Raw genomic sequence first — 17671 nt, 5'->3', positions numbered from 1 at the left:
TTTCGTTTTATTGCTGAAGCACTGTGCGCAGGGTATTTCGTGTGTTGCAGGGCGCAAAGTCCAACTTCCTTAATGATGCAGCAGGAAGAAAAGCAATTAGCGTGACAGGTAATGCTGCTGACAATAACAATTGATATGTACATGTCAGGGGCGGTTCAACCCTACCTTTGCTGGTCTATTAGGGAGAGTGAAACAAAGAGTAATCTTCCTCCCCCATGCAAGGTCCCCATAGACCCCTCCCTCCCCCCGAAATAATTATCTGGCTACGAATCTGGTACACGTGGTAGTGCAGCACACAGGGGCGCAGCAGTGTTGCAGGTTGATGGGTGAGCCGGTTCCAGCGCAGGTGCCTTTATCGTGGGATGTGTGAGAGGGCAACAGACGCCGTTTCTGCGTCTGATAGACACGTTAGTGAGAACTTTCTTAGTCTCTCCTTTCTTCTTTTGCCGCTAAGTATTCCGTGCGGCGCAAGTGTCTTTCGCGTGTGCTTATCAGTGCGCGCTTTTTTTTGGGCACTACGCCGCGTGCAAGTGGAACACTGAAGGTAACAAAACTTGGGAAACGCGACGTATTTTTATTGACTCTTTCCTTGGATAAACATCACAAAAACGGCATCTGTGTGCATCAACAAAGGGGAACAGTAACAGCTCTCGCGCGAGAAACGTACCGAGCAAAACCTTGTGTGCAGTCACTTTTTTTTTCTTCCTCTTTCGTGTATTTTTGTAGGAGAAATAGCTTGATCTTGTGCGGCATACTTGAAACCTGCTGCGGTTCCATTTTGAAACACTGGTGCTCTTGGAGGCATGGTACCGTGTTCCGATACGGATGCTTATCTACATGTACAAAGGCTGGCACTTGATGCTGGCGACGGGTAGGTGAACAGCTCTTTGGGTTTCTGGCTAGCCCTTGTGGATTGAAGTCGCACGCAGAAGCAGACGGTCGGGAACTCAGGAAGGAAATATGACTCTGGACCAGAACTTCTCCTTCTTTTTGCCATCGTTCTTCTTCACTTCTTGTACTTGCGGAACTGCTGCTACGACAGGGATTACCTTGGAGTTCGAAGGGTGGCCCGGTTCCTCTGTCGTGGTCTTTGATCGAAATCTGAAGAAAGGGCATTGTAAGCGGGACGGCTTGGGTTCGGGACTCTCCTGCTGAAGTCGACTCAGTTCTAAAGAGGATTCGCGTGCCGATTGTGGTTCCGAGTCGGCGTTCTCGAAAGATCCGTTTTTCTTGTCATTCTTGCTTTTCTGGCGGGCGGCCTGCGATGCCCGCCATTTGACGTTGAGAAACGAGGCCTTTGTGGAGGCATGTTCCTGTTCTTCCGGCGAAGTGTTGTTGGTAGCGGCAAATTGCGCGGTGGCATCGATGGCGTTGCGGGGTTGGAACAGCGGCGAGCGGTCAGGTTCCTTCGGGAGTAAGGCTGCCTGGGTTGGGGCTTCGGCGTTGCCGCTGAACTCCTCTTCGATCTGAAATATACGAAACACAGTTTATCGGCAGACCTCAACCAACAAATGAAACAATGTTATTTATTTATTTACTTTAGTTATTTATTAATACGCTTTCTTATGGAGGCTGTTCAGGAAAACCATGTCTAGTACGGCGTCTAGTACCATCTATAGACGTGGTTGCGATTCTGTATAAACCTCTGTACGGCGTTGACTACTCATGATGTACAGAAACTAGCTTTCATGAAACCTTCATTACATAGTCTCGAAACAAGGAAACAATTAGAGTAACGCCAGGGAACAGGGAAACAAGGAAAGCGACGCACATGACACTGCATATACGGAGTAAGCAAAAATACGAAAAAAAAAAAGCAAAACACGAAAAGAGCTGAACAATAAAAAATCCGGGACATTTATCATCTTCGGGGAGCCCACGAAAAAAAGAGACGAGGAAAGACGCCATATGGATCGAATAGGTGCATGCTCGTTCCGACAATCGTTTATCGACTTTAATCCGCCCTATGCACCACTACGGTTTTAGAAAAGCCGTGATAGCATTAGACAACAAAATTTTTTTCAGACGTCATGCTTCAAAGATAAATGCGGTGTCCCTTACGGATGCCGAAGTGCTGAGAATGAACACTACAAAGGAAACACAAAATTGTCTACTGGTTCTCGAAAACTTTTTTATTATCAGTTTTATTATCTCTGGATTACCTGTTTTTTTGTCTATTTACTATATGCTTTTTAATGTTTATTGTCTATTTGACAAAAGGGATGGGTAATCATTGGAAGATTTATGTAGCAAAGGGCCACTTGCGAGATATTTCTGACGATGGGATCAACGTTTACTTCTTTGTTTAAAAACGTGCCCCAGAGGTCTACAAGGACTTCGTAGGGGGGTATGGCATAATGCGCACATTATAATAACCCGCGTCGCTACAAAATTATACCACACACACACACACACGTTGTACAAAAATGATAGAAAATTCGGAAAGCCTCTAAGGAATTGTTCAGGGAAGAGCCTTAGGACGAGAACCACCGATATTGGGGACAGAGGCTGCTCTTCTGGGCACCGTCCTCATCATTGACATGGGTATTATCACGGGTATTATAGATATGAACGCTTTAACACATCATCCCTAACCCACTAAGTATCATGCCAGTGATGGGGACGTTGCCCAGAACAACAACAGTCTCTGTTCGAAATATCGGGGTCCCTCTCTCGTCTTGAGGTTCTTCTAAACCTTTTTTGGTATACGTTTACGCACCAAGCGTTTCTGGAAAGTTTGGTAATCTATTTTGGCCAGCTCTAAGGGAAGACTATTTCAGTTCTCTTGCAAGAGACCTCTACCCGAGAAACGTCATCATGACGTTGGTAGACAAACTGAAACCGAAAGAAATCTGAAGGGGAGGGCTTCGTTCCACGAATGGACACTTATTCGCTGCCTCCTACTGAAAGAAAAGGAGGACCGGAGGTCGCGTCCCTTTCAGGAACCAGAGTAATCCCCTCAAGACCATGGCTTCCGGGCGCAACCTTGTTCGCCCCCTTAGCTTCGAACGTAGTTCAACTCTACCAAATTGGTGGCGCTGTCGAACACTAGGACATCACTTGTATACAAACAGGAAGAGGTCTATTTGTGCAGCACACAACAGGACGGTGTTGCACTGATTGCTAGTTCAAATGTGTGCCGTCAACCCGGTCAAATTTTCACGGTTGCCACAGCAGTCTCGCTGAAGAAAGGTCCAGAAAAGGCATCAGGTGGACATTCAGAACGGTTAACCTTGAACCGCGGTTGTCAAATATCAGAAAGGTGGTATGAACCCATCCATGAGAGAGGGTCAGTCTTGCAAACGGCACTTGCCTATAGGATGGGAAGCAGTATCTGTTTCTAAATTGATGTAACAAAGATGTAGCAATGGACCTCTCCCTGTTTGTAAACAAATGACGTCGTAGTGTTCGACAGCACCACCAATTTGGTTGAGTTGAACTAAGCTCGAAGCTAGGGGGTGAACAAGGTCGCACACGAAAGCCAAGGGCTTGAGGGGATTACGATGGTCCCTGAAAGGGACGCGACCTTCGGTCCTACTTTTCTTTCGATAGGACGCAACGTACAAGTGACCATTCGTGGAATCCAGCCCTCCCCTTTCGATTTGTTTCGGTTTCAGTCTGTCTACAAACGTCATGCTGACGTTTCTCCGGTAGAGGTCTATTGATGTACCTTACGTGTAAATCTACACCAATTACCTTATTGCTTTTTTATGTAACAAAGGAGTGCCTTAATCGGGTTACATTACGTTCCAAGATAATGCCATAGCTCCTGGTGCATGATGGGATCGAAGAGAATTTCAGAGTTGCCTACATCGATCACTACGGATCACACAGGTAATCCTGATAACGAGAGGAAATACACGTAACCATGTTTTATGCGTAGTAAGCCGTGGACCCGTGGTCGCGCGGCTGACCTCTCGAAACCCAATGGTCGTGGGTGAGACAAACTTCATGGCCTTGTCCTTGTTCAGCTCATTAAAATCACGAGGAACATAGGCCTCCTTCACTTGAGCAGTTTCATTGGTTGTCTTCGATGGTAATTGTGCGCACATCGTTGCGTCCGAAGCTATACATTACATGTAGAAAACAGCGTTGGGAACTGCAATGAATAAACTACACGACGGAAACCGATACAGGCCAACGCACATACAGTTCACGCTGTTTTCATCGACAGCTGGGGTTGTCTAAAGGTTATTAGGAAGGAGAAAGGCAGACCGAAAGGGTGTGCTCGTTCCAAAACTACGGGAGTGGCCGCTATACGCACGATGGATATACAGACGGGATGGCAGAGATGGTGGTGGGTCGGCAAAGTGACGAAGGCAGTGGTGGTAGATTCCGCTGGGCAGGCTAACCATATACCTGTCACGCACTCGACCGGGAATCATGAGGTTTGTGGTTCGATTGCCGCCATTGTCTGGCTTTTTCGACGGCTGCCATATTTCAATTGTTCACGTTCTCAGGAGGCTCGTGTTCTGTTCGTTTGTTGTGCGTTTCAGCCTCACAGCGGTTACTTTCCATCCCGTTCACCAGATGCCGCTGCCTCGTACTTGCGTTGTATGTATGTGAGTGTATGAGAAGAAATGTAGGAGAGTGTGTGAAGAGAGTTAGTGCGTGTCTTGTTAGTTGAATGAGGCCCCTTCCTTGGTAAGTCGTCGGAAAGTAGATACCAGGGTAGCGTAACTGGTTAGCGTACCAGATCGGCGATCGGGATCCACGCGCTCGTGCGTTATGCGGTTAAGTCTTGCGACGGAGGGAGTCCAAATATGAATATCACAGTTGTGCCTTCGCCTCCCGCCATGTCTAAGACGGTCAAACTTCTAGCGAAGTCTCGTATTTGTGTAAGTAGTTGCGTTTCTCCGCAACCATGCAGGGAGGTACAATGAAGTTCTCACTATCTTCAGTGCTGTTCAGGTTCGCAGCTAGCACGGAATTGACTGAAACTCTAGTCGGAGCTTTCTGGTCGGTTGGTAACACAATTAAATTCAATTAACGGGCCTTAGCGGCCCATATAGAAACACTTGTACTCTTACTTTACCACAGGATGTCCCTTCAGGTATTGCACACTCGACGTTCCATTACCATTCTAGTTAAAGTAGAAAACGAGACTATGCGCCGAGTTTGAGCGTCGAAAGGTGAGCCGATATTAGAGGAGGCGGAAGAAGGAAGCTTCCTGGAACATCCTGTACTTGTCAGCTGATTTTCTGGCTCGGTCAGGTGCGTGGTCTGGGACAGCTTGTGAGGCGTCCGTGAATGACTGATGAGTGACACCAGCCAGCTTCTGTGGAGGGGCGGGACGGTATAACATTGTTATAGAGGGGCACGTCTTTGTGGAGTGTACGCAGTGTTGAGGTGCACAGTACAGCGGCTCCTGCATTGACATATTGCGACCATTCGGCAAAGTTCTCGAACTGTGATTTGCAGCTACTACACGGCAGATGTAAGGGCAGTGATGGCTGGGTCTGGTACTGTTTGATGCATGTGGAGGAATGTCGTTAAACGGAACTGAAGCAGTGTATCGTATTTGGCCATGCCACAAGATATTGCGATAGCAGACGACAGGAAAAGACGCTGAGGGTGTCATCTGACCGGGTGGCTGGCTAGGCACGTCCGATGTCTAGTACTGTTGCCCCGGTGGCAGTGAGGATTAATACAAGTCTTTGCACAGTAGCCATCCCAGAAGGTGGAGCTCTCAACAGTGGTGCCGCCAATGGGCCGCCGCATCCACGTAAGGCTTGCCCACACCTGTTTAGTGATAAGAGTTGCTGAAACCAGTGTTATTCTGCTATCACCATATCATATTGGTTTTTAGCAGGTCGTATACTGTGCGTCAGCTGGAAGAGCAATAAGCTCCCGTACCTCGGAGGCTGCTTTTGGAGGTAACTGTACAGCGATGTAGGCGAATTGGGTGCTTTTGTAGGCGACCAGACGTCCAGCGATCCGAATCGCTACCTGGTCGAACGTACGAGGGGTGTTCAAGTCAAACCGGGACTGTCTGTCTCCTGAGTGTACATATGGCTCGCGCTACTTCTTTTTCGTCATTTTCACACGCGACAGGCCTCCGCATTCACCACGTGGGGGTCCAAAGTTTGTGCAAAACAGAAGACACGTGCTGGACAAGATGGCCGACAACGAGGTGAGCGCGCACATCGAACAGCGAATTGTCATGAAGTTTCTCGTGAATGAGGGCGTAAAGTCATCCGAAATTCACACAAGACCTCAGGCTCAGTATGGCCACGATACACTTAGCCGCAGCAAAGCGTTTGAGTGGCATAGCATTTCACTCCTGAGTCTAAACGCGCATCAAAACAGTGGAAGCATCCGGGCTCGCCAGCTCCCAAGAAGTTCCGAAGCACCCCGTCTGCGGGTAGGGTCATGACCACGGTTTTCTGGGACAAGGCTGGCGTTGTTCATGTTGATTTTCTGCCCAGTGGTACCACCATCAATAGTGCATATTACTGCCAGGTTCTCAGGGATGTACATAATGCACTGAAGCAAAAGCTGCCGGGACTCATCACCAAAGAAGTCCTCCTCCTACAGGACAATGCACGCCCGCATACCGCGCATCTCACGACACGCACCTTACAGGAACTTGGCTGGGAGTTGCTGCCACATCCCCCTTACACTCCAGACCTCGCCCCCAGCGATTTCCATCTCTTCGGGCCACCGAAGGCGTTCCTTGGGGGCCACCACTTCAGCTGCGACGACGAGGTCAAGAATGCGGTCCGATCATGGCTGCTGCGCGCCGGTGAGGATTTCCACCAGTTGTAACTATGGTTCAGAAGGTATGCACTGCGTGTTACGTCGAGCTGTTCAGTGCACGTAGAAATACAAGCGTGCTCACCCGCCGCGTGATCACGCACGCTCCTTGTTTTCATCGACAGCTAGTGTGATTGCCAATACCGCTGGAACTTGTTGCTACACACATAAACGGATTTCGCTGACAATACTTCCCACTTCGCTACAATCTTCTCAGACTTAAGCCCAAAGCAAGAACAAGCTGAGTGCGATGTTTAGTAGATTGAACCAGGTGTGTATGTGTGTGAGAGTCTAAGTAGGTATCCGAAAAATTGGGTGGTAAGGTTATACCACCGAATTAAGACACAATTGCGTTGCTGCACAAAGACCTCACCCTCTAATGTGCGAGTGTATCCCCCACGAACAACGCTGTCTACACTTTTGTGCGATTCCCTCAAAGCTCATACCGTTAAGAGCTCTAAAAATGACGAACACAGACGAAACACAACAACGAGCACCTACTGTCAACACTCCGGACTCAGAAAACAGCGTTTATTTTATTTAGTCCATGAAAAGAAGGCGCCTCAAGGATTCTATACGCGAGATTTCAATCCTGTTTACGAACATTGTGCACTTCTGTCAGTTTTTGAAGATCTGCTCCACAAGTTTCGATGACGCAACGAACGAGTGACGTAATCATAAGCCCACAAACTGCAATGATATCATGTTCTGGAGAGGGCATTCGTCTCCTTGCAGCGACACCGGCGTCCGGGGAGGGTCACGTGGTGGAGGAGTCATGTCAGGCTGGTCGAAAAAGGGGAAAATGGGAGAGATGTCTTCTCCAAGGTCGGAGCGGTTGGACGGTATGTCACCTGGGGCTCCGCTACTGGAGTGCAAAAAGTGAGCCCCCGGTACACTGGCTACCCCCAGAAGACTCGAAGAGCAACAACGTTGCCAGATGAGAGCCGGGCGCGCTGTCGGAGCATAACATGACGTCACAGTTATCAAAAATAAAAATTAAATTTCTCTAGCTTCCGCGTCACGTAGAGCCAAAATATTTTGCGGAATGTAAAGTGAGGCAGGAAGATTTCAATAACATCACTTTGGTGGGATTCTGAAGACGCGAGGTTTAGTCCGTAGTGTCACTTTAATGGACTGCCATACACACAATATACTTGTAACAGTACAGCAGGAATTCCCTTTCCATCTCTGATAACGCGATTTTTAGCCAGATTTTTAGTTTCAGTATGAGATCCGTGTACCAACAAGGCCAAATGGAGGTTCGAGTGAAAGGGTACGCTAGCCAATAACTAGCCAGACTTTTGAAGGTCTTTGTCTTTCAGATGGCACGTAGAATCAAACTATACAAAAAAAATGCAAGCAAGTCAAGGCATAATGTCCTACCTGAGGTTCAAATGAAGTGGAGGCACGGTTTGTATTCTTTCTCTCCGGCGACGAGGAAGGGGATAGGAGCATACTGTCTTCTTCGCTGGCTTTTGCAGTTTCTCTGAGGAGCGTCCTACCAACGAGCCTGTTATTTCTGCGGTCCGACACGATGTCCACCAGAAAGCATTTGTGCGGGAAGTCTCCTATGTCCAGGTTCTCTTCAAACGCATAGTCGTGCCTTATCAGGTGACTGAAATTGATGAGATGAACTTCAGCTGAGTGAGACACACACACACACAAAAAAAAAGTAGCGAAAGATTGCTTTCGAGTAGCAAACACACTGCTTTAAAACAGAACTTGACTGCATAGCATGCTCCTAGCGAACCATCATCCAGAATGGCGTCGTTCTCTCCTCTGATTTGTGGAAAACGGGAGGCGTGCGTCTTTTTGCGACATTTACCGTGTATTCACATGAGCGACATCCTCACAGAATATTCTAGTGGAACAAAAAATGAAAACACTTTTTACGGAGCCGAATTTCTGTCCCGTGTTATGTTGAGTATTCACACGGTGCCGGAATATCGGGAATGGCGTCACACTTAGCAGACGACACTTAGCAGATGTCACCGCAAGCGTCTTCTCCTGTCGTCTGCTACGGAATATCTTGTGGCTGTATCGCAGAATATTCCCCACGATTAGCGCTGTACGTGAAGACACGACGTTGAGCCAACACCACCTAGACAAAAGACCAGTTCCGCGTAACGTCATCCTACTCGGATGGGCGTCGGCCATTAGGGTTTATCCACATGACGTCATCCACAGGAGAGCGCCACTGTCGCTACCAGATTTGCCGCCATAATGTAGGTCCGTAGGTTGACTGTCCATGCCTTCAGCGACTTCGCATTCACAGTATATTTGGTGTTTCAAAGTCACTGTACTGTGTGAATATTATTTGTTCCACAATCCAAGCAATTTCCATGTTTGCCATCTAAAAAGTTCATGGCAGTAAACGAAAACTGGAACCAAACTTCGGGGGACCTACATCACGGCGGCGATTTCGCCTTTTCGAGGCTAGCGCCCTCTGGAGGAATGACGACAGTGAATAAACCCTATTACATGAAAACTGTGTTCAGGCGAAGCAGACGACACGCGCTTCATTGGAGAGAAACCATCCGAGTAGGTTGACGTATCGCGAGGGCGAGGGGATATTAGAGAGGCATTCTCTTCTATGTGGTGTTTGGTCAGCGCTCGCGATCACGTTACAGCAGAAAGCTATGACGTATTTCGCATCTTCCGCTGTAGCATTGTGGGGAATGTCGCTCATGTAAGTACACGGCCACGCTCTTGCGTTAATCGTCAGAAAAAGGCGGATGTCGCGCGGCTGCTACTGGTCGGGAGTGATAACGTCGCCATCCTGTGCAGTGATTGGCCTCCAGCATGTTGACGAGCAAGTCTCTGGTACACGATCATAAATTTTTAAGTTCTCCGTACATACACATACGGGGTACTTGCTAACGCGAATTGGAAAGATGTTTTGCATTAGTATACATGAGCAAGATGTTCTTAGCAGATGAGTGATTCCTTGAAGGGAAACATTTCTTTTTTTTTTGCGTATTAGCGCCGCGAAGCAACTGTGGTCATGAGCGGCGTGAAGAGAAATCTGGATGAAAATCAGCCTTAGTTCGCGTGGGACGTGCATGCTGAAAGATTTCTTGGATCATTCTGTGCCAGTCATGCAACGTTGTTAGGAAACGCGACAAGACAAACACACAAAACACTTAAACCTCACGGCGCTCAGCTGCGTATCACGACGGCATTAAATGAAAATGTGGTAATTCGTGACTTTACGTCTTGAGACAGCTATGATCATGCATGGCGTAGAAAGTACGCTTAACCCCTCAACAGGCTAGCAATTATTGCGCTGCCAAAGAAAGAAACGTTACGCTTGTGTATCTCATCTGTTCGTAGCTTTCATTACTTGTGTTGTTCCCGTTACGTTTCCAAATAAAAGTAACAACCCTCCTCGCTGCGTTGCTCTCATTTGAACAATTTTTCCACAAACTTTGAGCGCAACGGAAATGTGACGTGAGTAAATAGGTTCTTGCAATGCAAGGGTAATGAGTTGCGCTCGTTTTCTTCATACTATTTCTCTAATACATTTGGCCCTGAATCAAGAGTTTAGAAGATCAGTGGTCACCAATTTCCACGCAGCCGGCCTACAACCGTGCTCAGAGAATCTGCATTGCAACGTCATTATGCGAAATGTTTCGTCATGCACTCAGTCCATATTCCAGAGCATCTATGCAGACGCGCTGGTCACGGTTACGCTGCGCTCACTTTGGAAAATGCTTCAATACAGCCACACCGAAAAGGAGAACACTCCCGAACGAATTTAACGCTCAGAAGTGACGTTCGGACTACTGCGAAACCCTTAATGCCCCTAATTTTTGCGAACTTCGCGAATTTTAAGGGCGCGCGAAAATTTCTAGCAAGCCTTTTCGGCACTTCGAAATATTCCGGCCACACGTGCTCGAAAAATTACATTACGTGCTCAGTCCTTTACGCCTTAATGTCATCCGTGCGGTGCCACACGGGGATATTTAATGACAGTTCCTGCTCAATGAGATCACCACAACTCATTCGCCAATGAAATGCCTATACACTCTCGCTTCCATTGTCTGCGCAGAGTGACAGTTTTATTCTTGCATAAAACCACTTTGTACCGTGCAGGACAAATTAATCATTTCATAATTTGAGGTTACACGAGTATCCTTTGATGAAGGAAAAGGAGTTGTTTGAAATTTTTACCGACGAAAAAGAACGCATGCCGGCGCCAAAAGGGCGGCATCGGTATCGTGACGTTCAATGTCATTACAAACGGACGTGTGGCACGACATTAATGGATAATGCCATTCGGGACCCTAATGGCATTAGACGGTAACGTCACAGTGCTGCCCGTGCGGAACAGAAGACATTCCTTTCCACCGTTGAACGTGCTAGTTGGTGGTAATAATTTAAATTACCTTACAGCAACAAGCATGCATTGTCGCTGTTGTCAAATGCGATATGTGTAATCCCGGGCTTATCACTAAGTATAAGCAAATCGAGCCACAAATTTTAGCGTGCAGAATTCGCGATATTTATATGTGACCAGTGCCAGATTCGCGACGAGCTGAGGCTGAATGTGGAATTAAGGGGTCTTAGTTGTGTCTCCCCATCTCTCTCTCTCTTTGTTTCTTTCTTTCTTTTGCCTTTATAAATTTCAATATTCGGTTAGAGACAGAGACGTTTGCTCAGGGGAGCAACTGGGCCGCGAAATGACTTTTCCAGCTTCAGTTAGCTTTTATAGAGGACACATTCAAAAGAAAAGGAAAGAGAACACGTACGAGTACGTAAAAAATAAAATAAAAATAAAACGTTAGCTTGTTAATGAGCATGGTCTTAGCTAGAACAGTTATAGACAGGTCAGACGTACGCTATAACAGCTGACACTATACGGGAAGGAATTCCGCTATTGAGAACCAAGCTTTCCTTCCGGAAACAAGACAAAATTTTTCTTCGATATTGATTGTCTTCTTGAGCACCGACTTCGGAAATGGTTTTACTTCTTCTTTTTCCTTTCGCGCAACTAATGGAAGGCGGAAGAGGGAGAGCGATAGGAAAGGAGGGTGAGAGAAAACAATCGGAGAACACAAGACACACACAAGCACACATCCAGCGAAGCATCTTTACTAGAGAACATTTCGGAGACGGATTTTAATAATAAACAACTAGAAAGGAAACTGTAATAGAAAAAGAAAGCGGAGAGGAGAAATAAGAGGAGGAGTATAGAAATTGGTGATAACTGCTCCAAGGCGGCTGGGCATTGATTCATCACTGCAATTTTCCGGGCTTACGATTCGGGATTGGGGTTCGTACTTGAAAGGTGTTATACTTTGGAAGCTCCCGAATTCATTCCCGTCCTCGCGTTTGTTGCCTTTATGATGGATCGGTGAACATAGGAGAGGCGGGATACTTAAGATGGTGCTTTTTGTCGGATCCTGTAATGGTGCTATCTTGCACTGAATGCCGTGAGTGTTTGTCGTACGGATTCTGCGATGTATACGCGGAGTGAAATTGATTTCTTTTTGTCCAATTGGGAGTGTGCGTGGATATAAGTGTAATCATGTGACGCGGTGCGTGAGGTACGCTGTAAAAACCCTTTGCGTGCAAAACTAGAGTTTCTGGAGTGGAACTTCGTTCACGTCGTGTGCTCGAAGTAACGGACTTCAATGCCTGTCGTTGCCTGTATTTCTGTAAGCGGCTTTATGCTACCGCATTTATGCCTGGATGGACAAAATAAATGCGCGACAGGATGTTTGCTGTAGGCTATACACACACGCTTGTAACGCGAGGAGTCCAACCGCCCTTTCACTGAGTACACAGTGCATAAGAACCCGTAAGACGGTAAGAAATGCCAGCCAGTAATGATGTTTCCTTATCTATGCAAAGAGAAAACGTGACAAAGAGAAAACTCGAAGGCGGACGTGAGCAAACTGGGATATGATTAATAGGACAAGGCTAGAGGGTTCCGTGCTCATTCGGAATTTAATTTGCGGTAGGAATAAGGGAGATTGGTTTCGGATATATCTTGGAGTTGTTACCCTGGCGTTTGCCCTGTTGCGCATGAGGAATCTGAATATTACCACCAGACGGGTTTGGCCCGTAAGCTATTCGTGAGTTATCACTGTACAGTATATATTTCGTGCATTAAACAAATTTGACTTCCAGTTATTTTCCTTTTGTGACTTTTGAATCATTACATTCGAGGCACGTGCCCAAATCAAGTGGATGGAGAAGTAGGCAGAGTTATAATACGTTATATCTCCCCCTTCTTGTGTAACCGCATTACTCTGAAATATTTTGTTACTGGTTTGAACAGCGCTGTTGTGATATTGTGCTTAGTACGTTAACGTTCAAGGGCATAATTCTCCGCACGGTTGAAAGGTGAAAAATTATTTTATCACACATAATTTATCGCTGTGGTTGGGTGCCTTTTATATCTTGTTCGTACTTTGTTTCTGGTGGAATCGGCCTGCAGTACATTGTGCAACAAAAAGGGAAAGCGGTGGCCAACCTGAACCAGTTCCTCGTACTACTAATACGGCTACAGTCTACTACTACTACAACTGATAAGTTATTGTTAAGTTGATAACCTTGGCAATGGCTGCGCCCGCCATGTATAAATACAGACGCAATAAAGCTACAGTGAGTCTGCACCAAGAGACAATTCTTGCAGTTTCAACCAAAAGCACGCACTTGAAGCACGCACGCAAGAGCACGCACTTCTGAATGTATATTCAGAAGTGCGTGCTCCGTCACACCACGGATGGTCTTCGGCCGCCGGACGGGTTGGTTCTTTTCGGCAACGTATCTGAAAACTGGCGCAAGTTCAAGCAAAGTCTGCAAAGTCTGGAGTTATACCTGGAGGCAACGGAAACTGACAAGTACTGGACAGAGCAGCGAAAAGTGGCAGTACTTCTGCACGTTGCCGGGCTGGAAGCAGTTGAAGTTTACAACACCCTTACGATATCTGACGAGGAGAAAGCCATCTACACGGTCCTTGTTAGGTAAACTCGAGGAATACTGCACGCTCAAATGCAACGAGACGTACAGGTTGGGACAAACGTTTACGGAATACGCGGGCGGCGTACTTTTTCTTCGGTGCGACACCCTATAGCGGCGGTCGGAAGCGGGTGAGTTCACTGTTTTGGAGGGGTGGAATGGAAGGGTGCGCTATTAGCGACACACAGCGGTAGCTTCCCTTCCAGGCACACCCAAGCGACACCGGAACTACCATTGTGTGGCGCTAGCGGCGAGCACTTCCACCCCTCCGAAACAGTGAACTCTCCCGCTTCCGGCAGCCGCTAGGGCGTCGCACCGAAGAAAAAGTACAACCGCTTGCGTGTCCTGTAAACTTTTGTCCCAACCTGTAGGAGTGCTACATCTTCAGGTCACGGATGCAAGATGAAGGCCAGTCCTTTGAGTCTCTCCATCGCGACATCCAGTTTAAGACACACTACTGGAATTTTTCGACATTAACGAGTTTTTATTCGGGACCAAATCGTGTACGGCGTTTCTCACGAGAGTCAACGTGAAAGACTATTGCGTGAAGGAAAGGTAACGCTCGAAGGGGCGGTGCAGTTGTGTAACGCCTCTAAATTGACGGCGGAACACAGAAAAGTGTAGGGTATTCCAACAAAATCAGTGGAGCCCGTGTCTAAACAGAACCGGCGGAAAGCTAGTCAGGAGTGCTCGGACTAACATTTCATTTTTTTCTTTTACAAATCAATCAATCAATCAATCAATCAATCAGTGCAGCAAGTGTAATGGACGGCACGAGCAGAAAGGAGTGTCCAGCATACGGAAAAGTATTCCGAAAATGCGAAAATACGAATCATTTTGCAGCGTGTTGCAAGGCCAAAGTGTCTGACATGCTGTGGATGGAAAGAGGCAATGCAGACGACTTTGCGATTTTAGAAGTGAATGGCAGCACTAGGGAGGATTCAGTGGTAGTGGCGTCTGTGGCTGGAAGAGATGCGAAAATGAAGATCGACACAGGGCCAACAGGGCCGCAAGCTAACATTCTACCCTTATCACTCTTCCGGAAGGTAAAGGGAGGCACAGCAGATAGGGAACACGTTGCACAGTTCTTCGTAACTATATATACAGCGGAGGTGTTATTGCTCACGTAGGTACAGCAAAGCTGCGTACTACGACGCCAAAAAATCACGAACGCGGGGAGTTCATTCAAGACTTTTACGGCTTTCGGGACCCTTTCGTTCACACTATGCTTCGAACGCCGGGGATGCCGGCACAACCGGTCTCCGCCTCAAAAAAGAAAAAAAAAAGCTCATCCGGTTAATTCTTCGTTCTGTAATGAAGGTCCGCACGTGTGATACGTATAACGTCGCTGCGATAAATCCAGATAACAGTTGCAAAACTTATACGGTGCAGAATGTAAAACCCCGAGACTAGGGAACACGGAAGGACAGACACAACACGAAGTGTCATACTACATATCAGATATACATGTCGACATATTACACGACGGTTCAAAGCACATCACCTCACTTCCATATCTCCATTACGCTTGAACACTTTTGTCAAACTGTGCACACCTTTTAGTGACTTCTGTGATGTTGACTCTGGATGGCTTTGATAAGCTTTCCGTCTTGTTTGCCACTGTGACAGTGTTACCGAAGAGGCAGTATCGTGGCATCGTCATTCCCACGACTCCGGCTGTCACGTATCCCGTGTGGATTCCGATCCGCATCTACAATGAAAATGAACACAGTTGTTACTCTTAAACGGGTGTTGTTCAGTTGTAGACGGTGGTGGTGTCATCTCTATGTTGACATTAGAATGAGGTTTTTTTTTTGTCCTTTGTGAAATATTTTCTTCAAATCTGAGAAACTCGCGCAGAGGATTATAAAAAGTGAGAGGAGGGAAAAGGTGGGGGAGTGACATCTCTCTCAAGTCTACATCTGTGCCGTGATTAGACGAAGTACAGTCTGGACATGTCGTGTGAAGCAAACGGAAGAGCGTGCACTCACTGAAAAATCATTCCTGCTCATGCTGCTATAAAAAATAGCGATTGGGATGTGATTAGGAAAAAAAAAAAATAATAAATAAAAGGAAAACAAGTCCTGTGACTTTAAAATTCGGCGAGTATGTTGTCATGTTAGTGCCCCTTCCTATCTCAACACCACTTCCCCGAAAACTTACGAAAAAGAAAGATGTTTGCGCTTGGTCTGTCATCTCTCTTTTTTTTTTCGTGATTATTGTACGTGAACAACGGATGAATCTTGTTCCTTTTTTGTGTGTTCCTTTTATAGTGTTTTCAAGGTAACTCAGCACCCTTCATTCCGCGACTGGGAAGACATGTTTGCACTGTGCTCCTTTAATAAGATATACTCTTCCCAGGAAGCATCGCGGGGAAGCCCTCCGCGTTCCCTACATCCCTTTGAATTTTTAGAAATACACATCCCACCGCTCCCACAAAATTCAAGATCTAACCATAACATTACAACCGGGTAAATGAAGCATCGCCATTTCGATTCTATACAGGGCAAAAGACGTGCGACGAATAAATTGCTTTCCGTCCGTAATCCCGAAACTGACGAGAAAGTCCCTGGAAGGCCGTCTTTTCTACTTTCCACGAACTTCTTTTTCTGCACCGGGGAAGCCAATTTTGTTCGAACCAGCTTCCTCTCAGCCTAAGCCTCGCTTTCCGATCATTCGATACATGGAAGCGCCAGTGCGGAGATTTGCTCGAATGATTTAGAAATGAGTGGGACATAAAGCCCGTAGTTGAAGCAGAAATACTTTCTCGCTTTTTCTCCTGTACGACTCTCAGACCGTACAGCGGTGTTATCGAAATTGGTACGAAATAGCGTACAAGTTTCGTTTAAAGCGGGACAGGACTAACACATATACTCCCGGTATAAATGCGATAGAAGGAGGAATACGACAACAGATTTTTACGTAAGCTCTTTGACGCGTTAGACGGACTAAAGCCTGTAGGATGTTTTTGGAAAACAGTAGCACGACAGAACGCGTATAACGTCGAGGCGCGACTGTAACGGATTTGACGGAGGACGGTAGCAATGTGGGGGAGGTAACCATTGGTTCCAGCACCGCGCGTGTCGGAGATTTCCGGCGCGCGTGAAAAGAACCCCAGGTGGTCGAAATTATCCGTTGTCCTACCCTGCGGCACGTGCATGTCGCCACACTATATGGTGACACACCTTAGGTGTAAATCAACTCCAATTCTCGTCCTTCATTGAATAACCGAGAGGCGGACGAGGAAACAGACTTGTCACTTTTTTACTTCTCTACGTTTTAAAGTATAGGGGCACCAAAAATTTCATCGTTTCGTTGAAAGAGAACGGTTTAAAGTTTTCACAGTTGAAGTATGCAACTAGGCGTTGTGAGGCCTGTGTTATATTTGTCCTTTGTATTTGTCCTACGTTTAATTGCCTCTTCCACTACAACGCTATAACGAACAAGCGTTCGTTTACTTGTATGGTGTAGATAACGAAGTTCATAACGAGAAACACGTGAGCGAATTTTAGTAGATAGCACGGTGTGCACTGGGTGTGCGGTGAGCGGTGATGTTACAAGCACCTTGCCGTTGTTGGTCTCGCAGCTGTGGGCAGTGTCACGACTATAGCAGAACGTGGTGATGATAAAAGATGAGGGTGTGAAGTGAGCAAGATTTTTATTGTCCCGCACTAGAAGGTCGAAAAGCGAGTTGGACCTCAGACGCCATGGAGGCCTCCGAGGCAGCCTTGTTGCGCAAAGAAAGCGCCCTAAATTCTGGGCCACCGTGCGTCTCGCGGAGTGCGAGCCGCTGAGGTAGGCGGTGACCTTCAGGGTATCATTCTTGCAGTCTGCAAGAAATTTTTGGCACGCCCCTTCGCACGCGCGAAAGCATGTTGGCTTCAAACACGTGAAAATACAGTCACCTTATTCCTTAAAAGCGGTCGTCACGTTGCTGATCTTTGAT

General features: G+C 46.9%; 1 protein-coding gene across 2 annotated transcripts in view; it reads right to left on the bottom strand.

The window, feature by feature from the left end:
• Window positions 1-560: 560 nt before the first annotated feature.
• The window catches only part of LOC135394628 (guanylate cyclase soluble subunit beta-1-like), a 193102-nt gene continuing 175991 nt past the window's right edge, over window positions 561-17671 (bottom strand). For both annotated transcript variants that reach the window (XM_064625460.1, XM_064625461.1), the window contains 3 exons: window positions 15282-15436; window positions 8140-8371; window positions 561-1466 (listed from right to left, as the gene is read on the bottom strand). In XM_064625460.1, coding sequence (XP_064481530.1) covers window positions 948-1466; window positions 8140-8371; window positions 15282-15436 — 906 coding nt within the window. In that variant the 3' untranslated portion in view covers window positions 561-947. The remainder of the gene's footprint in view (window positions 1467-8139; window positions 8372-15281; window positions 15437-17671) is intronic.

Source organism: Ornithodoros turicata, chromosome 5 (assembly GCF_037126465.1).
Source record: "Ornithodoros turicata isolate Travis chromosome 5, ASM3712646v1, whole genome shotgun sequence".
NCBI classification, from domain to species: Eukaryota; Metazoa; Arthropoda; class Arachnida; order Ixodida; family Argasidae; genus Ornithodoros; species Ornithodoros turicata.
Note: the sequence above shows the minus strand (reverse complement) of the source record. Positions and strands in the feature narration are given on the sequence as shown.